General features: G+C 40.0%; 2 protein-coding genes across 2 annotated transcripts; both read right to left on the reverse strand.

The window, feature by feature from the left end:
* Positions 1 to 1126: 1126 nt before the first annotated feature.
* On the reverse strand, positions 1127 to 16025 carry tmem184a (transmembrane protein 184a). The gene is made up of 10 exons (XM_030790689.1): positions 15704 to 16025; positions 14993 to 15241; positions 10528 to 10693; positions 9004 to 9094; positions 7701 to 7776; positions 6519 to 6610; positions 5987 to 6156; positions 5516 to 5713; positions 2882 to 3143; positions 1127 to 2590 (listed from the first exon to the last, which is right to left on the reverse strand). Exons 2-9 carry the CDS (start codon positions 15239 to 15241, stop codon positions 2911 to 2913), a joined length of 1275 nt encoding a protein of 424 aa, XP_030646549.1. The 5' UTR covers positions 15704 to 16025; the 3' UTR covers positions 1127 to 2590; positions 2882 to 2910.
* Positions 16026 to 16386: 361 nt separating this feature from the next.
* On the reverse strand, positions 16387 to 17908 carry psmg3 (proteasome (prosome, macropain) assembly chaperone 3). Its single transcript, XM_030790864.1, has 3 exons — positions 17837 to 17908; positions 17024 to 17253; positions 16387 to 16901 (listed from the first exon to the last, which is right to left on the reverse strand). Exons 2-3 carry the CDS (start codon positions 17237 to 17239, stop codon positions 16749 to 16751), a joined length of 369 nt encoding a protein of 122 aa, XP_030646724.1. The 5' UTR covers positions 17240 to 17253; positions 17837 to 17908; the 3' UTR covers positions 16387 to 16748.
* Between the last annotated feature and the right edge of the window lie 4414 nt (positions 17909 to 22322).

Genomic DNA, 22322 nt, shown 5'->3' on the forward strand with positions numbered 1-22322 from the left:
GTCACTGGTAAAGATGGGATCTAAAACAAGTGGGTACTTTCTGGTCTTTTATATGTATGCTGTATGTGGCCTTCTTGGCTGAATAGGATAAATTATTCTCTGTTTTAACCCATAAATATGTATCTGTTAAAAAAACACACACACGCATATATATATATATATATATATATATATATATATATATGTATAAATATCTAAAATATGTCCTCTGTCAGTTCTTAAAGCTATTCAAAATGAACGCACATAGGAATTTTAACCCGTGTTCTTGGACAAACTTACCTATAGAATCCCAATCAATTCCCATGACATATAAAGTAAGCTGCTCCAAATTATTACTTTATATAAGTGAATATTAAAATTCAACCTCAACACAAAGGGGTAAGGGGAAGAAATGATGTTAAAAGTAGTGCCTGTAAGCATCAAGCTCATTCATATTTTTTTGTACTGTACAAATGAATGTGGTTGTTATAAACCCTTAATTAACTCTACAACCACACAGATTAGATTGGTCTTGTTTTTGATAGGTTTTTTTTTTTGGAAGCATAATTACTCTAAACTGCTTTATATAAAAAATGGTGATTTGTACATAAAGACAACATGAAAGGCAGCAAAACCTAGTCGTAGATTGATCATTCTCTTGTGATTTGTCATTAATCTGTTTGTATGTATTTTATTTGAACTTTGATATTTATTTTGATTTTTTTTTGTTTATTTTCAGCCTCTAAATTATTTTATTTGCATTCACTTATTTTCATGTTTTTTTTTTTCAATGACCTACCCTCATGTACAAATAAATTCACTCTGTTTTTTTTCCATTCTGGCTGAATATAAGGAGGTAAATTATTCCTGTAAATAGTCTGCAGTTTCTGTTTTGTACTTTTAAATAAAGCTTTTCTCATTAAACAGGAGTACATCATTTACAGACACACGATAGCTTGCACAGTTGAAGTAGTTGACAGCTGTCTTATAAGACAAAATAACAAAACACAAACTCTCATCTTTCATCAATCTGTTCTTCTTCCTCACTTGAGAGAAAATCGTGTGTCAGTAAGCGTTCTCTCCGAGTTATGAAAATCCACATATTGTTGTTGAATATATGTATATTTTTTTATTTGAGGTTTACTCTCAGAGATCACTTGACTCATCTTGACAAATCAGATGAAACATTCTGCAGAGCAGATTGGACAACACTTAGGTAATCACTGCGCGCTCTCATCTCTCCTCCACCAATATCTGTAAGGCCCCTGATCATTGGCACAAAACTGAAAACAAAACATCGTGAAATTTCATTTGCATGTCCGAGCCCTGTTCCTCACTCTGTGTGCTCTTGAGAACAGTCCATATACTTCAAAATACACAGAAACACCTTAATATACAAAGTTTGCCACTCACTCACTCACTCACTCACTCACTATCTAAGCTGCTAATGCTATTTAGGGTCGAAGGGGGTGCTAGAGCCTATCCCAGCATTGACTGGGTGAAAGGCAGGGAAACACCCTGGACAGGTTGCCAGTCTGCTGCAGGAAAGTTTGCTACTCCTGGCATATTGTCAAGTGCATTACCTGGTAATAAGACAGGGAACGTGAGCAGGGGTATATTAACAAACAGTACAGAATGAACAAAACAAGTAAACAAAAAAGGGTACGAAAAAAAAAAGAATGGCCTACAGAATGACAAAAATGTCAAAAGAACATTATTTCACTGTTTGCATATCAAGTATTTGCAATTTTCTAATTGCTAACTGAATAGGTGTTAACCATAGTAATCACTGTACATTATATGTTATAGAAGAGTTTTTAAATTTTCATCACACTAATGAAAACCGCTATTCATTGTGTCTAGAACATAGCAAGTCATTTTTAAAAGGATCCATCTGTACTGGTATATACTTAACATGCAAACATTGATAGACTGTCATCTTGAAGATCTTAAGTGGAAAAAGCCCTGCATCTTAATAATTTAAGTTTGTCTTTCTTCTTACATAAATTAAATTTTAACTTGAGACAGGCCATTAAAAAAATACAGGTGCAATAAGCAGAAATTAATATTTCTGAACCTCTTAGCTTATTTTGTGTTTTAGCCTGTGGAAAGATACAGTGTAAAGAATGAACAAAATAAGTTACAGAGTCATTATCAACTTTTCTTCGGTTATCAACTTTTTCTTAAAAAAAAAAAAAAAATTAACTGCTATTACTGATGCTTGCTGTTTTGCCTTAGAATTTGAATTTACTTCAATGCACAGTCAGAAAATTAATGAGCTGTACAGCACATCCTAAGGCAGCAGGAAAAGAGTATTTGTCCCTGGTATGCTGGATGCAAAGGGTTTCAAAGAGGTCCAGTCAAATGGTTTGAAGTGTCTGCTCCAAAGCCAGGGTATCTCTGTGAGATTGTCTTTTTTCATCAGGAAGCCCAACTGTAGAGTTACTGAGCAAATACTTCAAAGAGCTGGGCTCCAAAGTGTCAGTTCCAGCCAGTGTATGCTTGTCTGGATCTCTTCCTGATGTTACAAGTTTAGTGGCGCTTGCTTTGAAACATGCAAGGAAACCGAAGAAAAGCGTCCACTCCACCCTCAGCAAGCTCCTTCCTTCTGCTGAAACACAGGAGACGTGAGAAGGAGGAAGAAAATCATTAAACCAAAACAAAGTCTTTAAATGCAAATTACGAACGCATCACAGTATACCCTACCCTCACACTGAGCTTCACTAACAAATTCACTCCTGACTTTAAAGTTCATTTTCCCCACAAGTCACGCACAAAATATTAGAACGAATAAAGCCTCATTACTGCAGAGTTGAGAAGTTTTGACAAATTTGGGAGGAAAAGAAAAAAATAATTGTGAAACTGAGTCCAGAGTGAGGCTACTGCACAGCTATGGACTTACGCGGAGATCCTCTCTGTTTGGGCCCCGGGTTAGAATTCGTCATCTGAAGCGATTAGCATGACTTTGTCGGCCTTCTTGCTGGTTTTGGTGCCAGTGGGGCCCGGTTTGCCGTTCTGGCTGGGCTGAACCACCTCCTGAGTGGACTGCTGGGTATACTGTTGATACGCTGGAGAGAAGTTGTGGATGGCGTCTTGGACCATGTCCCCGGGGTTTATAGTCTCCTTCAGACCGCTAGAGATGCTGTGCATGGGCGCGACGTTCTCTACAAAATCCAGACAGAAAAGTGGACATGCTATCATGTGTGTGTGTGTGTGTGTGTGTGTGTGGCGTAACTCTTGATGGCAAGCAGACACAAGAAAATCGATTTTGAATCTTGATCTTGATAGTGATCAAACACTAAAGAACAACTCGATTCCAGAGAACGCTATATGAAATGTCTTCCCGGCATGAAGCGCAATGCTAGGAAGCAAATAGGAAAATGTATAAAAGGAAAAGAAAAAAAAAAAAGGCATTTTGAAACATTAAAGCTAAAAAAAAAAAAAACCCAAGCAATGAGACAAACTCATACTGTTTTCTATCATTAGCACAATGCCAGGAGACCGCTAATTAGAGAATCTTTGGCTCTCTTTAATCCTACACTGTAAAAGCCTATTATAAAATGATGCATTGCAATCTAGGCATGTTAATAAAATTCTAGTCCATTTAAAGCAGATGACACATTGCTCCGCGCCTGATATTTCTGGAAAGTCCTAGACCACGTCATTTCGCTGCGTTACACAATCCATTTACAGACGGTGGCATTCAAGCTCCGTACAACCTCCCCATTATCTTCATCTCGCATTCCGCCCTCCGGCTGCACCTCCGCCTGACCTGGCTGCACTCAAAAAGAGCTCCGGACTTAAAATAAAATAATAATAATAATAAAAAAAGAAAAATCCACAAAAACAGCTGCATGCTTCACTGTGCTCTGATGTGGCTGCTAAATCTCTCTTCTGCTTCATTTAGCCCTTACTCGCCAGAGAGGGACGGCCGTACTCGAAAAGGGAAGATTTACCCCCCCCCCCCCAACCCCCAGCTTAGTTCTCTTATATATGAGTCAAACATCCCATAAAAGCAGAGTACTGAGCAGACAGATTCACTCCTGCATGAGGGCTTCTATCTCTCTGCAACCTCTTCCTCTCTCTCTCTCTCTCTCCCTCTCTCCCTCTCTCTGGGTTGATGGATAAGAGTCTAATCAGAGGTGAGGATGTAGCTGCAGAGGGTCTCTCTCTCGCTCTGTCTCGCTCTCTCTCTGTCATTTTCTCTCTCTGCGGAGATGTAGCTGGCCTAAGCGCGCTGAGACCTCCCTGCTCTGGAGACCAGGCCCTGTAATTGGGAATGTGGGGCGGGGGGGCTGACTGACTATGATGTGTGTTTGAGGTTCAGCGGGAGAGGCTCAGGAGGCCAGAGCCCAGCGGGTCACGGGTCACAGGTCTGGAGGAGCACGCTCCCCTGAGCTCCTCCTCATACCTGGTTTACTCCCCGCAAAAGGCCAGAGAGAAAGCGGGAGCTCACCTTTAGAGATCTCCGGTGAATTCTGGGTACATGTTCCTAACCTTTCACTGCGGCCCCCTCACATTCTCTAAGCTTGCCATCAGAGGACTAAAACAGGTATGTACTTGTGTCAGTATTCTTACACACGCACCATCAGAAAGACTGCCTTACTTTCCTTTCAGTAGTCAGCCATCCATGTCTAGACAAATGTGCCACCGTGACCATACCACCCAGGCAACCAAGATACTTAGAATAAATTAAAAAAGAAAATAAAATAAATAAATGAATAACAGCTTTCCTCCTGCTGAGACAACGTATTAGCATTCCCCCTCAGAACAGCCCTGAAACTATGATTCTGAGAGCCTCGATTTAAACGAAATTTTTCGCCCGCACCTCATCGGCTCACAATACAAATCTAATACTGTGTTTAACATTCAGCCACACCACTATCATTAGCCTTGTGATTGCTAGAAAATGAAACAGATTTTTTTTCTTTTTTTTTTTTTCCCTAGAACAGGCTTGAAAAGCCCAGGCTGTGGAGTGTGGCTGATTCATTTTGTCTGATGGAGCTTTTGATCCCCTCTGCAAGATGAAGAGAGTAGCGCACGGTCAAAAAAAAAAAATGGATATGAATATATTGTACAAGCACTAGCCAATTCCCTTTCTTTTCTGGCACCATCAAGAGAACAGAGTTGTATGGGGGGGGGGGGGGGGGGTGATGTTCACCTGTCCTTCTCTTTAGCATAAAGTGCTGGAATAGAAGGGCCAGCCCTGGCTCTCTCTATTCTTCATCCTGCTGAGGTTATCTAATATTCTCAACATCCACCTGAGAAAAGCTGAACTTCACAAAGTTCCTTAACACTCTGATTCATAGAGACATAACAACGAGGAGACAGGCTTTCTCCTGCCTTAAGGCCGACCGCTGAAAGACGACACTGCACCTCATCTTCACAGTAAACGTCTACAGACAGCATAGTGTCGTGTAATAAGTTCAATTCAACTTTGGTCGATGAACTTCATTCAAAACCTAAGCACTGAACAAGCATGAGCGTTGAAGTCACACGCTCCCTGGATAAACTCGAACACCTCATCCGTCATTACCTGGGGCGTCGTTTTTTTTCTCCTGGTAAACGTTGTAGGTGAAAGCGTAGCGGAGCGCGATGGCGGCGAAAAACATCTCGATGCAAATGATGAAGTTCTGCCAGCCTGCTGCCACCGTGCCCGCGCCCACCTCGTGCCCGTCGATGACCAACGCTTCCGGAATGACCCCACAGCGCTCCAGGATGGCCAGGACCATGCCTGGGGAGGGGGGTGGGGGACACGACAACAACAACAACAACAAAAAAACAATGCTCTTTATTGGACAGGGAATCATTTCACAGAACAGAAACTAGTCACAAAAGTAAACAAAAAGAACAGAAGCAAAAATAAAAAAAGATAAAAAAAAAGATACAAAAACAGATAATACCAAATCCTTGCATAATGCAACTGAGCTATGCCACGTATACATTGGTAGAGAAAACAAATGTTTTTAACGGTAATACGATGACTCGCGTATGCTTGACACTCTACCTTGCCAGAAGGAGAGGAAGATGACGGATTTGATGGTGAGGAATTTGAGCACTGGTTCGTATGGCCTGAGCAGGTCACTGGTGGCGAAGAAGAAGAGGAAGAGGGCGTAGAGAGCCAGGCTCACAGAGATGTTATAGATAATGGTGATGTAGAGGTAGCCCCCAGTCACACTGCACAGAGAAAAACAAACGCAAACGGCAGCATGAAAGATTTCAAAAAACAAACAAAAAAACCACCAGCGTTCCTCTTCCTCCTTTTCAGTGCCGTAGCAATATAAGCAGCAACCTTCAGAACATGTCTGGGTGATCTCTCAAACTACAATACAATTCAGAACGTAATTTAGGCCAAGACTAGGTCTGAAATATATGGGTAGTCCGAGAGACACCGATTCTTCCCAAATGTATTGAACTTTACTAAAACAAGCAGCGTTTCTTGATGCAAGCTGTAAATATGAACAATATAAATAAGAAATCTAAATAAGAAATGAAGAAGTGAAAAAGGTGAAGAGTGAATAAAGATGTGGGGGCCACACCTAAAATCCCCGTCATGGTATTTGCCGAAGGCCTGGAGCAGGATGGTGATGCATGCCATGATGGGTTTGACCACGCAGAACTGGAGCGTCGCCTAGATGACAACATCGATGAGACAAAACAATAAGACAGACATGGAGGAAAAAAACAATCCTATGAACACAAGTGGTATTTGATATCACTTAGACAAATGAATTCTAAAAAAAAAACTGATCCGTGAAAGTCGGCGCATGCTTCCCAACCTGCACAGCTGAACAGTCCCAAAACAACAAAGGCATTCGCTTATGAAATAAGTTGCACCAAGGGACCGGTATCACGAATAAAAGATTTACGTGATTACACTAAATGATTACATTCTTAAAAAAATCAATTTACTCTGAAACAGAGGTGATTCACTGAGGATTTGAGCGCGGCTGAACTGATTAGCAACAATATACCGAGATGTTGAGCACAGAGTAAAATATTCTTATGCTTTCCAGAAATGGCAACATTAACAGCCCAAGTAACTAGATTTAGCTTTCGAAAAGAAGTTTCTAATCAAAGAAGGCTTCTGGGGAAGAAATAACCAAACAAGGAGAGCCAAATTTCAAGAAAGACTTTTCCGAGGATACGGCTCTTTGCTCAGATCAGTCATTTTGAAAACATTTCACGTAAGCATGCAGCCATGGAAAACCATGTGTTTAGTTGTTTTCCTTTCTATAAAAAAAATAAAAATAAATAAATAAATAAAATGTTCATTTCACAGACTTTTCAATTTTTGGAGGACATACCTCTCAAATCCAATTTCAGGCAGTGTTACTCTCAGAGTACATGCAGCGTCAGAAGTCAGACTGACAGCGGCATTGTGTTACCAGCTCAGACCCTTTCTCCCTGTGTTTATCGCCAAGCTGCCATCACCCATTTCATTCATATATTTATATATATATATACACAGTTCTATTTCTTTAACCATTGGATGTTATCCTCGGAAAGACGGATAAACAATTATTGCCGCTGTCATTTCACCATTTGGGAAAAAAAAAAAAAAAAAAAAAAAAGCTGGATGCCAGTTAAGGCGACAAAGTGTAATTTCATTCCGAAGCTTTGCTTTCATATTCGATACTTGTTCATAAAAATACAAATTGGACCAAGGAGAGGGAAGCTACAAACAAACGACGCTCTAGATAACGCAAACTAATACTGACCTGTTTGCAAAAACGCAGGAAGCCGATGGAATAGCTCATTCCAACCAAGCAGCAGGTGCCGTACAGGCAGCTTGACCTGTGTGGGCAAACAAATGGAAACTGTTTATTCAATTCATATTAAATTTAGGAGAAATTATACAACCGATCAAAGACGATGGCAATTTTGAAGTTTCAGCGGAATAATTAATTGCTTTTCTTGTCTGGAACAATGACAAAGAAAGAAAGAAATAATGACTCTTTGCATGATAAGCAGTTGCAAAAGAAATTACTTTCAAAGCAACTATGTAGGAGTGGATCCATGCATGTAGAATAATTCTAAAGCATGATTAAGCTATAATCTTTGTTTAAATGCAATTTCATTTTTTTTCCTGAAACAGCTTAATATCTATACAACCAAGTTTTGGGGCCATAGAGAGCTGTCTGCACTTTTCCCATGATGCATTCTGTCTTTGCTGCATGAGCCAATCAGTCGTTGGGAGAGCCACGCTGCTAATCGACTTATTCAAAAATGGTGGCCCTGGATCATGTGTTTGATGAAAATGTCTGTAGTTGACTGTCAGACAAGTCTGACAAAATTTCTAACAGACATGTACAGCGTTGAACAACACAGAATTACACAGAATCAATCTATTCCCATCCCACATGCATGATATTAATAATACTTTTAATAATTACTACTTTTACTTTATTATTAACAATAATAATAATAATAATAATAATAATAATAATGTTACTTTTAACAAAACAATTTGTGTAGCCTGTGTTCTAGATGACAACATTAATTAAAGAAATTTTAATTAAAAGACACATTAAACACAGCTAAATTAGCTTGATAAACATACAACATATTTCCCTTTTTTTCCAGTTATGTTCATTTAAATGGACTGTTTTTCCATTTTTTTCCCTCCACTGCACGTACTGCAGTGCACAGCTGGCCCACCTACAGAGGGACAAGTCATTTAACCAGCAGCCATGTCCTAATCAGTCATTAATACTGTGTTCTTGCGGCCTGGGGCCAAGACTGTTTGCATAGATTAGCTCCATGAAGCTGGGTGGGGAGACATCTACACAAAGGCCATAGCCTGACCTAAGTGTGAGACTTGGCCGTTAGCCGGTTTGCTTTGACTAAAATACTCCACGGTGCGAAACTTATATTTTGCTAAGAGTGACGTGGCTTTGAAATTAAAGACGGATTGACGGTACAAATGTCACATCACTCCGTGGGAAATAAAGTTTGTGGGGAGAAAAAAATGAATTATGAAAAATATATCCATTATCCAGGCGGCGGAATGAGGACACTCACTGGATGGGTTTGCCTCGTATCTCGGCCATGATCGCGCTCTCTCCCCCCAGGTACTCGAAAGACAGGCTCAGGAAATTATATATCACAAACGCTAGAGGGGGAACAAAAAAAACAAAAATAAAAACCAAAAAAAAACAACAACAACATAAAAAAAAAAAGAGAGGGAACAAAACCATTAGCTTCAGTATCAACAAAAGGAAAAAAACGCATTAGTGTTTTATGCAGTGTTTTATGCAGTGTTTTATGCAGTGTTTTATGCAGTGTTTTATACAGTGTTTTATGCAGTGTTTTATGCAGTGTTTTATACAGTGTTTTGTGCAGTGTTTTATGCAATGTTTTATGCAGTGTTTTATACAGTGTTTTATGCAGTGTTTTATGCAGTGTTTTATGCAGTCAGATGCACTGGACATAATAAACCACCACAGTTTGTTTATCTTCCATTATCTTTAGCCAGTCGCACAGGTCATGTGTGATGTAATAGGTTTTCTGTACAAGCAAAGCCACCCTAATCTGTTGTTGCTATTTAAAGAAGGCTTAGAAAAAGCTAACAGAGGACACATCCAGTTTCACTCTCTGCTAAATATTTATTTCATTGTACTGTTGATACTTTGACAAAAGTATCAGCAAGTATTTACAACTGATTGACTGAGGAAATAAAGGCTTTTCTCACATACAGTGATCTTACTGCATGTGCCGCTGGGAACAATGTGGTAAATAAAACATTAAGACCGAACAAGACTTTTTATGTGCTATTCACGACCGTATTTTTCCAACCTCCTCTTTCAGTCTGCCCCTTTACGTATCAGTATATGATGTTTGAAATTAGAAATTCACACAAGATGAATAATTTAGATAACATAAAAAAAGTATATGAGAAAAACATGAAAAAATCAATGTGTTCAAATTAAAAACCACAACTCTTTTATACAACCCAGGTCATGTCATTTTGAAAACTTCAGCAGCCCCCCTCCCCCTTTTATTCACATTTCCTTACCAACAGCAAAGAAATGTTACTCCACACTCTATTGTCTAGCGCGAGAGAGAGAGAGAGAGAGAGAGAGAGAGAGAGAGAGAGAGAGAGAGTGAAAGAGAGAGAGAGCGAGAGAGCAAGAGAGCGAGAGAGAGAGCAAGAGAGTGAGAGAGAGCGAGAGAGAGAGAGAGAGCGAGAGAGAGCAAGAGAGAGCAAGAGAGAGAGCGAGAGAGAAGGCAGTCGGTCTGGGCTTATTAACTCAACACTTGTCCTCCTTCCCTCGCGGGAAAGTGTAAGGAGGGAGAAAACAGGTTTGGTCAGCTACATGCGCCTGTCTGTGCAACCCTCCATTTTCTTTTTTTTTTGTTTTTGTGTGGAGCTGAAAATCTGCCACTGTTGTTTTGCCAGGCCGTCATTCTTTCCTTATTATTGTCCAAACCCAGCCTTACCGGCGGGCATCACCGAGATGTTTTATCAGGGCTGGCTAACATTTTGACTGTGTGTGTGTGTGTGTGTGTTTGTGTGCGGGGTGGGGTGGTTGTTGTTTTTCATACCTTCATAGCAGTCTCGAACAGAGTCAAAATAAACATAGTACTGGTCGTTGCTGATGAAGAGGAGGCTCAGCCAGGAGTCGAAAGCGTAGATGGGCACGATGAAGAGGATGCGTATGATGTAACGTTGTTCATTAGGAACAGTGTACGACCTCAGATGGGAGTAGATCTGAGAAAAAAGAAAAAAAAAAAAAAAAAAAAAAAGAGTGAATGAAAATTGCTTAAATCAGCCTGTGCCAGACAGACAAGTCATTTTACAGAGAGAAAACACGGTCCCACCTCACCCCGTCAAACTGTCCAAAATGAATAATTTAGTCAAATCTCTGCTGCTCTAAAGGAGAGGTGTTGAGGGCTGGCTAAAAAAAGCTATGAATATAGTACACTTCTCTCTTTCTCTCTGTTTTTTTTTTTTCCCTGAGGCAACCTGGGGATCTGAGGGAAGGATAAAGGAAAGGAAATGACATGTTAAAAATGTGTCTGAGAGGAACAAAGTGCAGTCAGGGTTCAGAGGGTGAAACAGGAGACATTTGAATGGAGAGAGGAAATGGAAATAATGGATAAGAAAGTGCTACTGAAATTAAGAATACACACAACAGGTCTATGAAAAATTAAAACGCATAGAGTGATATTTTTCACTAATGCTTTTTCCACGGACAGGCTGAACTATGCACTGACCTTGTTGTCAAATAAAACCCAACAATGGTTTCCAACAACAAAACAATATTCCCAACTAAAAAAAACCCAGAAAACAAAAACTATGATATGTTAACAACTCAACGTATCAATAGTGATTGTGTGTTAATATAAAACTTATATACAACACTGGAGCAAGAGAAATAAACAATATTTATGTATAACTTGCTGAATACCATTTATTACGCAGATTTAAAAAAAAAAGTCATTCTAAACACCCCAAATCCTGACAGCATCAAAGACTTTACACACACACACACACACACACACACACACACACACAAACACACACACACACACACACAGAGCTGTAAGGAAGACTCTACTATGTGTTCAGACATCTCTGTCCTCTTGGACTGTTGATAAACTTAAAAACACACACACACACAGAGCTGTAAGGAAGACTCTACTATGTGTTCAGACATCTCTGTCCTCTTGGACTATTGATAAACTTAAAAACACACACACACACACACAGCTGTAAGGAAGACTCTACTGTATGTACAAACATCTCTGTCCTTTTGGACTGCTAATAAACTTAAAAACACACACACACACACACACACACACACACACACAAAATGTGATTACTAGCTGGTCAAGCCTGTGGGAGACCGTAGGACGAAGGTATTTACAGCTCTTGGGAGGAGAGGTGAGGCAAACCATAGACTGATGTCCTCTATTTCCTTCCTATTGTTGTAGGGAAAGAGAGAAAAGAGAGAGAGGGGGAAAAAAGCCTTTGGCCTCCTCGGCTTCATAAAGCAGACGTGACAGCGATGCTGAGCCGGGCTCTGAGTAATGGCTGTGGACTTGACTCAGTCTATCAGCGGCTGAGCAGTCATCCAAGTCCAGTCCAGACTCATTATACCGCAGGTCCCGGTCCAGCCAGACCTGGGCTCAGAACTGCTCTCTCCAAAAGCTATAAGAGTCCAAAAACGGCCAGGTGTGATATATTCCTCTGAAACAAGTTTGGTATTATCTTCTAAAACTACACCAAACTTCTAAAAAAAAAAAAAAAAAGGGGGGGGGGGGCACGAGAGATGAATGAAAGAAGCAATGGGTGCGACCGCGTCAGAGGATTTTGTTCATTCACTGTGACTGTCCCTGTGCGTTACGGGCTTTCACTCAGGATGACTGAGTCATCCAAGCGAGGAGTCTGTGTCCTGAAAACTCTGTTTGTGTCAGCTATGCGCCAACGGTAACCCTCGCCCGATAAACACGGCGCTGAGGTAAATCTGTTACCTCAGAGCCAAGGTGTCTCAAAGATGCATTTTCAAGTATGCTGCAGGATGAGACAGCTCTACTGAGGATACCTTAAGCAAGGAAATAAAAATGATTCTGTGGAATACTTAAAGTGGTCCTTGGGGTCGTTTTAATCTCGTCAGGATTTACATATGTTTGTCTCACGACACCTCAGATCCAATCCTCATCAGGCAACTGTTTACCATGCTTTCTGACAGACGTGCGCGTGGCCAACTCATTCAGTTACTATGACGATGAAGGAGAATGAGCCTAGCTGAATTGCATGACGGCGATTATGAGCGGAGAAGAAACTGCCAGCGGATTGACTGTTTGTTCTTAGTTTCTATCAAAGCAATGTGACTTTGTTTAGTTTCTGGTTTTTTGTATGGAGAATGCAAAGCTTTAGGGGTAATCAAAATGTGTCCTCCAGATAGAGACAACATCTTTTCAGCAGTAAAGGGACTTTTTCTCTGACACCAAAAAACTCCATCAACACAGCGGCAGTCGTTCAATTACATGACAAATACTCGACATGCATTAGAGCTCCCCCAGGGTCGACCGCATATCTCGCAAGAGGTGAGAGGGGATCCAAAAGTGTTAACAAATACGAAAATTAGATTTCTGTCTTCCTGCATAGTTAGATAGGAAGTGGGGTGGTGGAGCAACTGAGGATGGTTAAAATGAAAATTTGAATACTTGAAAATGAATATTTTTCATTTTGACTGCCACCTTCATCTGTTGAAATTACTCACCTAACTGCATTGGCGCAAATTTTATATTTAACCATATGAATGTTAATACAAAGCCCATTCATGAAAACTGGGCCAAGTCCATCTGGTAGTGTTCTAGTTATAGTAGCGGTTATATGACATTAGTGTACATACAGTGTCCATCAGCAAACACAGTGCTAGGATTCAACATCTATCTAATGCTTATCAGTTAGGAAGCACCATGTGACAAGAGAATGAGGTGTACCCTTATCTCTTATGTTGATTCAGCTAGTGTAAAGATCAATGAAAGTTCTTTTGTTTCCAGTTTTTTCTTCCTTTCTTCTTTGTTCTCTTCCTTAATCTCAAACAGCTCTTCCTGACTTGAAGAGCAAGCAGTAAGCAGTCGCTCTGCAGCCGTTTCAGTGCTGTGAATGACTGAAAGGAGTGGTTCTCTCGTTTGGCACTTCGGGTATTTCAACAACAAAGATTTCCAGCAGTGCTCTTGTTAAATAATATACTTCCCTACAATAGTATCAGGTGGGGGATGATCGGGCGTGTGTCTTTACGTACACAGAAGACATGAATGTGGGAACACATTCCAAATCTGATCAACATTTCACCTCACACAGATCTCACAAGTAAACTGAAGCTTTGGATTCTCCATCTACTTCAGAAGCTCAACAGACACGGCTAATGTAAAGATGTAAAATCACAAAGATTACACTCTTCACTGTGTCACATCTTTTAGGAGGGAGTTTTGTTTAAACTACAGTTTATCTCACTCAGCTGTGTTCACAACTAACCTATGATGTGATTGGCCTGTTTCGACCATAAAAAAATAAAATATTAAACGCGTTTAAATTTAGAATCACCGTTTCCTGGCTGAAGAGTCAAAGTCAACACCAGAAATGTAATGATTATCGGTAATGACTGAGCGTGTTATTTGTGTATCAGCACAGTATCAGCACGACTTTAAATGAACACAAGTGCATTTTTTTTTCTCAGATATATTACAGAAACCTGACTGTCTTAAATCGACCACTGTGTTTGCGCTCAGTCCTTATCAGCTGCACACAAATCCATGGTGTCGTCAAGGACAGCAAACAGTACTCTCACCGGACTAATGGATAATGTAGCAACACATGGGGATGGAACGCACACACACAACCCGCACGCGCACGCACGCACGCACGCACGCACACACACACACACACACACATCCCTGCATACCTACAAATAGAAAGGTATTTATTGATCAACAGGAGCAGGAGGCAGAGGAGCAACAAGATGGGAATGTGAGACATGTTATGGAAAGCCAAAGATAGGGGTGGGGGTTAGATCAGAGAGGTACCCAGTTACAAAGCACTACCCGGATTGTCTGGGATGTGTCACCCTCGCACAATCAGGTCGAGGGAGGAGATGACTTCAGGTAGCTCAAAACAGCTCTAATTTCCCTCCAACCGTTTGTTTTCGTTTGCCTAGTCTCTGAATGAAACAGAGCCGTTTGTGCCCGCGGCTCCACCTCAGCCACAATGGTGCTCTCCATTCAATGCAGAGATTTTCTGCTCATCTCACATGCGAGGGCTGGAGAACCTAGCTTTTCAGAAATGTTTACTGGAACTCTGTGTCCAGGATACAGTACTGCTGAGAGCTTAGACTTTATGAAACAGCATGGGGCATGTTGCATGAAAGGCAGCTCACAACAGTATTACAAGGTTTGTGTGGGCAGACTTATAACCAGAGAGGGTTATGAAATTACCTCTTTAAATTACTGCTACTCAAAAAAGGCAGTGATAGATAATCACTAAGTACTGACAGCTCACCTGATGACAAGTAATGAGCAATGCAGACCAAACAAAAATCCCAGACAGTGCTTGAGCAGTTGTGGTGTTCAAGAAAATCTGATCCCCTGTCAGATTCCCATTCCTTGACCTGACTACGGTCATGTTGGACAGGTGGGTCATGTTTGATAACAGCGAGGACGATGAAGACGGAAGGACCGAATCATCCGCTTTGTTAACGGAATCCATCAACAGCGTGCTGTTGACAATCTCTTCCGCAGAAGAATTCATCTGAAAAGACGGAGCAAAAGAACATATTCAACATTTGACCTTAAAATCCTGGCAACTCAGAAAAAGTTCAATTGCTAAGTAAACGTTCAGCAAATATTAAGATGTACTACATGACAACAGCAAGAGTGATTACGCAGTGAACCACTTCAAAGAAGCCTGTTGAGCATGGAGCTAAAGGTTGGGCAACCGCTGCATGTGCCATGACGTGTTCTATGGGAGTCGCTGTCACTTAAAGTATTTTTCGGACATTGAAGAAAGAGTATAAACTTGGTTCAGTTTTCAGCTTCGAAACAGTTAATGACAACAGCAGACAAATGTATTTATTTCCTCGTCCCCAAATTAACAGCGTATAACGATGTGGTATAACTTTCTTTTTCACTTTTCAGGAAGAGCATCTAAAAGAATTAAAGAGTTTTGAGATAACTGAACAGTATGAACAATAATGTACATATTCTTACTTACCCTTGTATTAATCCACCACAGGGTATAAGTTCACCTTATTGCTCAAGTTTGCGCTTCTTTTAAACGAACGTCATCCAAGTTTTAGATGATTTTCTTCCTCTAAGACTCTACATACACATAGCACATTTAAAAGTGCTGCTTATATTTACAGCCGCCACGTTGCTTTCCAATTTTTTCCACTTATGTTGAAGATCTACCGTGAGAAATCGCCACAGGGGAAATGGCTTCTTCGTCCGGTTGTTGAAACTGAACCTATCTATAGGTGTCTACTGTCCAACTTGTCTACTTCCTTGTTATATCGACAGGTGGTTTTGAAGAGATCGAAGTCCGTAGTCAAGCGCGGTACTTATATTTCACTTCACGAGGTGCAACCTATAATGTACCATGTTAACGTTAAAAAGGAGAGATAAATTCTAAATTAAAGACCAAAAGTTCGTTGATCAACACCTTCGACAACGCTTTCCACTTCGGCAGGTGCAAGTCAGACAACAAACAACCGGGTCACGTGACTAACATGAACCCTTCTTCATGTGACATCAGAGGCCAGGGCGGAGGATGGTAGGTGCACCTGCGTATACTATGCAAAGAGGTAATCTGCCTCAGATTTGTAAATTCCAAAACATACTCTTCCTCCACAACCATAACACTTCAGAGTAAAAAAAACTTTATTTAATGCACAACAATCAAGTAAACAAATCTGTAACTGCTAAAAAACAATCCACTGTTTGTTCAGTAATTAAAAGGGCATGAGCAATTATATTTCAGATAATCACATACAACTGTACCCCTCACACAGAGAAAATATTCTTATAACAGAATACAGGCCTATCTCACATCCTCAGATGGGCATACAGAGCATACAGGGGTACTTCTGTCAGTTCCACAACCACAGTGAAGGGCTGAACCGTATTCTATCATATCAGGAATATCACATTCTTAAATAGAAGAGATACATTTAAGGTGATACACTGACAATGACTACAGGCCCAACAAAAATGTCTTCAAGTGGCTGAGCATTGTCTGTCACAGAAAAATATTAAACTGTTCACCAGACTTGACAGCTTTTGATCATATCTTTCACGACTTTCATGGTTTCAAGGGAGCTGTCTTTAAGGGCCAGCCCCAAAAGAACCGGCCGGTTTCCTGACTCCTGTGAGACGAAAGTTACCAGGTTTTTGGCATAGACATGTGTAAGTGCCTGTAGGACAAAACAAAAGGATAACAGACAGAGCATTATGAAAATGTTTAAATGGCCTTTATTTTCCACTTAGCATTATACAAACATTATCTACACAAGGTTAATGTGAAGCTCAATATTACCTCATCTTTTCCAAGAAGTACCTTTGTCGTAAACATAGATGAGCTGATGTCACCGGATCTTGAGTCAGGGGTTATGGATATCAACGTCCCTATCTTTCCATACTGAGTGAGGACTATAAATATGTAGTTGCTGAACTCTGTGCAGATAACTTGAGTTGAAACTCCATTTATTATCTTCTCTGTCTGCCTTGATTTAATCAGGGGCTGAGGTGCCATGGTAACTCCTTTCCCTGCAACACATATTAACAAACATCACCAATTACGAAACAGATTTGTAAAATATAATCAAATTTCTCAGCGGTTTATAACAGAAGCTGCATACACTTAGGCAGTGCGTTGAGTACACTGGAAATTATACGGTACGTGAGCGCACGTGCGCTGTCAGATATCCCACTTCGTATATGAAAACTTGGATGAGTGGAGAGAGTAACGATTGAAAAAGAAAATGTGAAAAATGACTTCTATAGATGACCTAAGAGGCAAACTTTTTTTTATTAGAAGACCAGAGTTTTTAGCCTTTTCCCCATAACTTTTTCATTAACATGCGCGTTATCTTTTTGTTTCGATTTACAGCGTTGCCACAATAGCTAAATGCGTAGCATTACTGGCCCTACTAGGCCACCTTAGTTCAGGGGAACATAGGCACTGAGTGTCAGCCAGTGCACTTAGGAAATACCGAGGCTGCACGGAACATTCCCGTGTCGTGCACACCGAGAGTGGCTGCGTTGCTTATGTTTAACGAACGGTTTTAAGGTGTTATTCAGCAATTGCAGAGATACTTTCCCCCCAAGAAAATAACAACACATTTCTTACCACTTCCTCTGTCAGTTCAAGAAAATCGTGCGCGCACTTCAAAACCCTCTCTACCACGCTCATGCGCACTGGTGGATATCAGGCTTCGTGTACAGTTCATCAAGCTACGTCTATATAATTGTAGATACCGCTTTGCCCATAACCACGAATCCGAGTGCGCTAACGTTAAGTTAATCGTGCTGAAGTCAGAGGGGACGTTTAAAAAAACGGATCATGCTGTCCCAGCAACACAGCATTTTCCTGAAATGTAGTATAAATATTTTTTTCTTCTATGTGGGTTACTTTCATGTACATTTGCGTGAAATACGAAGATTCATTTAGTTAAAAAAATCCCAGTCAAAATAACATAATATAATAAATATAACAATATAATAAAATACTAAATGCCATACTTTAAATTTAATTGCTGCTGCTGATTATTGCCTGTTCAGTGATTTTAAGTTGCAGAACTGATACATTGAGTTTGAGAAAACAGTTCAGAAAACACCAAAAGGATTGTGCTCACAATTCATGGCTCAATCCATGATTCCTGTACAGTACATACATGTGCAAGACAGAATCTCTCCATGCTGGATGATTTTTATGGAGAGGCACAAAGTCTGGTAAAAACAAGACAAGGCCATTTTACCAATCACTTGGGCTTGACTTTATGGCTTTCAGACAATGTCTCTTCATACTTAGACCGTCTTTAAAATGATGTTGATCTATTATTTCCATTTAAAATCAATGCACTGTTCCTGAAAATTTATAGAGACCTCCTGTGAGGATAGTTAAAAATATGTGTGTGTCAGGGTCACTCCTAACATAGACAAACATATCTAGTGATTCTAGCTCTTAACTGTAGCGTTCTGATGGAGAAAGGGCAACATTTATACTGCTGCTGTATTTCACTGCTCTTGTTTCAAGTTCTTTATGAGACAAATAAAAACAGACTGCCTCTTGAACACTAGAAAACTGACACACAGTGACTTTACTCGACTCTTGTTTTAAACATCACAGTTTCTCATACTGATATTTCCCAAAATGCACATTTTGAGGTTTATGAGAGTGTTGTACCAATGAGTGTACATCTTGTGCACTGAGAAATCAAGCAGCATTTGATGCAGATACACCTCAATATTGTTTAATTTATTCTTAATGTCCTAACACACTTACATATCTGTTGTAGTAATTGTAAATTCTTTTAGGTTGGTTAATGATCAATGACTGGACAATTGAAAATGAAAAAGAAGTCAAGAACAAATGGCTAATGATTACTGTGGATAAAATTTAATGTCGTGCTCATAACCTAATGATTACATTTACGTAAAGTTCTCACGGCTGGACGTGGCTGAGAAAAGAAAGGTGTTGGAATATGCACATTTGAAGTGAGACTGTTAAGACAGCCATGTTAGTGAACTTTTAATCTCGCAGTGACAGTCTTGACCTTTCAAAGGCTGCAGGGTGGCCATAAAAACTCTTTAAATTTTAATAAGGCCTTAATTGAGGCATCTTTAAGTAGATAGAAACCGTTTTCAGCACAGCTCTGCCTTTTAGCAACACATTCTTGAAAATCCATTCTATAATTGGAACATCACTCCCTGGCTTAATGTATTTTTTAACGATCCCTGAGTATTCATTCTGGAAAGACCCATCATTTTCATATCATATTAAATAATTTCACACTCTTCTGGATTGAACTGAAATGAAGAACTGCAAATCAGATTAAGGTCTTCGTTTCTGTAACTGGCCATTCTCGCTTTCTTTCCTCGGACAAGAAACTACTGATGAGACCCGGATGTATGTTGTCTCTCAAGCATGGATCGGTAGACGTCTCGTAAATATACCAGAAGGGCTACAGAGAGAAAAACAGATTTGCAGAAGTCTTAGTTTGAGAATGAGCCACTGCATGAGTGACTTTACATCAGATCACACAGAGGGGGAAAAAAAAATCGAACTCCAAGGGGCTGAAGCGACATGTCCCGAGTTATCTGAACCTAATTTTCAAGTCCTGAAAGTGAAGAAGATGATGTTGCTTCTGCAACTTTCGTACAGAAAAAAACTCAAATGTTATAGTTAAATGCAGAGCAAGTGTAGTTTCGCCTGTCAAGAGTGATCTATGATGTATTCCTTGCTCGTGGATCAAAAAATATCGTAAACCTACGTGCAAGTTTTAAGTCATTAACATTTCTGAACACGTATGACTCACACACATTTGGGATGTGGCTGAGCTTCCCCGAGTACCTGTCTTTTTAGGTCTTCAGACCTTTCTTTTCTGTGGATTTCATATTTTGCTGAGCCTAGCTAATTTGGCATTTTTGTGTTATGTTTAAAGCCTCTTGCCTTTTGTGTATCAGCCTGGCACTGCATGAGCAGATCTCTTCTAAAGAATCTGAGCTTAATATTCACCTGAAAGAAGATGCAAAGTCTGCACTTCTGTCACTGGCCCATGTTCTGCTTTCATTTGATTAGTGGTACTGTCCCTCTGTTTAACTCCAAACCTCAACCCCCTTCCAGATTCAAACGGCTGGCACTGCTGTAGAGAATCTGGAAATGACGGGTGATCAAAAAGACGTAGTGGTGCTTTATTTATTTATTTGTTCTGTTCAGGTTTAATGAAAACATCTGATTAAATACACATTATCACCAATCACACACCATTCGTCCTCTGCTATCACACTATCTTCTAAGATATAGATTTTATTAATTCTGTGTGTTTCCATATGTCGCATTGAAAAATTACAATGCTGTATTATGACTTTATCTTTTTAATGCCATCAGGTCCATTAACACAGAGAGGGCATGTGAACTTCACTTTTCAAATATTAAAAAAAAAAAAAAGATAATATTTTTGGAACACAGATCTGACCTAGATTGGCCTAGCCATAGGAGGGCTGGAAATCCATGTCAGATAGTGTCACAAGTGTTATTTGGCACAATGAGCCTGGAAAGTATGCACCAACCCCTGCCTGAGGTCAGCATTGTTATGGCAAATTTCACATCCCCTCGAACAAAGCAATGGAACCTCTGAATTAGCACCTGCAGGGAGCTGACGCTAGAATCAGACACAACAAAAGCATGGACAAAGCCATAGAAACAAAGGCCTCGTTTGCATATCCCTACACTGAGAGATGTGGTCAAAAAGACCTCTTTCAGTGTTGGATATGAAACTGTTATATTAACTGTATAAAATATGTTTGATGTTGTGTTTTGTTGTGTTGTGTTGTGTTGTGTGATGTTGTGGAATCAATTCATTGTTTTTGCGAGGACAAAGAGTTATTACAGCCTTCACAGTAGGCAGTAAGGCCTAAATGGCACATATGGTGTCATTTGAAAACCATATTCATGACAGAGATCATAAGGAGCTACTGTAAATATTATTTGATTAATGCTTACGTTATGCACAATTTTAAGGAAACGTGCTGTCTCACAATCTCGTAGATTGAAAAGTGAGATGATGCTGAAGTTGGACTGTTCTCTCATCTCTGCCAACAGTCAGTCAAATGGCTTTCAAGGACTTTCAGATACTTTCATCTGAATAAACATCTAACCTAAGGGAGACATCCTGTAAGCTGAAGAAACTGAGGTTACTAAAGACTTCGCTGCCAGGTATATATCTCCAGACAACTGCACCCGGAGCGAATCTTGTAATTCTCCTCAACTGGAATAGTGTCTGGTTCTCCTATTGATCTCAGGTACCAAGGACTCCGAATGTCATGAAAAATACAGATGTGGAAGCATACCGCTCTGATCATCCATGACACTCAATGCTGAACTTGCTGTTCTTGCTTGGCTCCTAATTGACCAGACACTGTAACAAAGTTACATGGGAGCTGAAAGGACACCGTTCCCCCATTTAACTTCCTTATCTCAATACACTTGAAGTCAGCTCTCCTAAATGTTATCCCAGACAGAGAATGCAAGACAGTCTGGGATGTAAGTATAGCTTAACCTGCCTTTTTGGAACAGCATTTTGCTTCGTGGCTAATTGAGTTCCTCTGATAACTACTGTCTAGAGTACAGGAAAAAATCCACCAGACAGAACGGACTCCTTAGAGATGTGTTTAATGTCAGAGACCTTCACTGGATTACCTTGTGCTTGGTACACCTGATACAATTCATACATTACCCATATTTACTTCTATTCATTATGTTTGTTTACATTATGTATACTTGCATCCCACACAGCTGTTTTAATTTATTTTGTCGATCATTAAAAAAAAAAAAAAAGCAATCTCACGCTAGTTTGTCTGTTTGCTTGTTTTTTTTTATTTTTTGATCAGAGCTTAGCTCTTAATTACTGTTAAATTTATCTTACATTACTATCAACACAGCTTGTACTATGAAATGGCCTGGTGCCCCTGGTTATTACTACCAATTAATAAATAGTTATGTCAGATTAGTTAATCAAGGGAATGAACCAACATCAGTAATAATTAATCAAGACCTTTTCCATAATTCATTGACATGCAGACTGGATTTAACCTGGACAAAATGAAATCCAAAC

The sequence above is a fragment of the Chanos chanos genome, chromosome 13 (assembly GCF_902362185.1).
Source record: "Chanos chanos chromosome 13, fChaCha1.1, whole genome shotgun sequence".
NCBI lineage: Eukaryota > Metazoa > Chordata > Actinopteri > Gonorynchiformes > Chanidae > Chanos > Chanos chanos.

What these genes read in the sequence shown, in the direction of transcription:
- tmem184a (XM_030790689.1), bottom strand. Translation starts at nt 15,241, where the DNA reads ATGAATTCTTCTGCGGAAGAGATTGTCAACAGCACGCTGTTGATGGAT. An exon ending in TGCTCATTACTTGTCATCAG is followed by an intron (nt 10,694 to 14,992) that starts GTGAGCTGTCAG and finishes CTTTTTTCTCAG; the next exon opens with ATCTACTCCCATCTGAGGTC. An exon ending in CTTCCTCTCCTTCTGGCAAG is followed by an intron (nt 5,714 to 5,986) that starts GTAGAGTGTCAA and finishes CCCCCTCCCCAG; the next exon opens with GCATGGTCCTGGCCATCCTG.
- psmg3 (XM_030790864.1), bottom strand. Translation starts at nt 17,239, where the DNA reads ATGGCACCTCAGCCCCTGATTAAATCAAGGCAGACAGAGAAGATAATA. An exon ending in TACTTCTTGGAAAAGATGAG is followed by an intron (nt 16,902 to 17,023) that starts GTAATATTGAGC and finishes TTTGTCCTACAG; the next exon opens with GCACTTACACATGTCTATGC.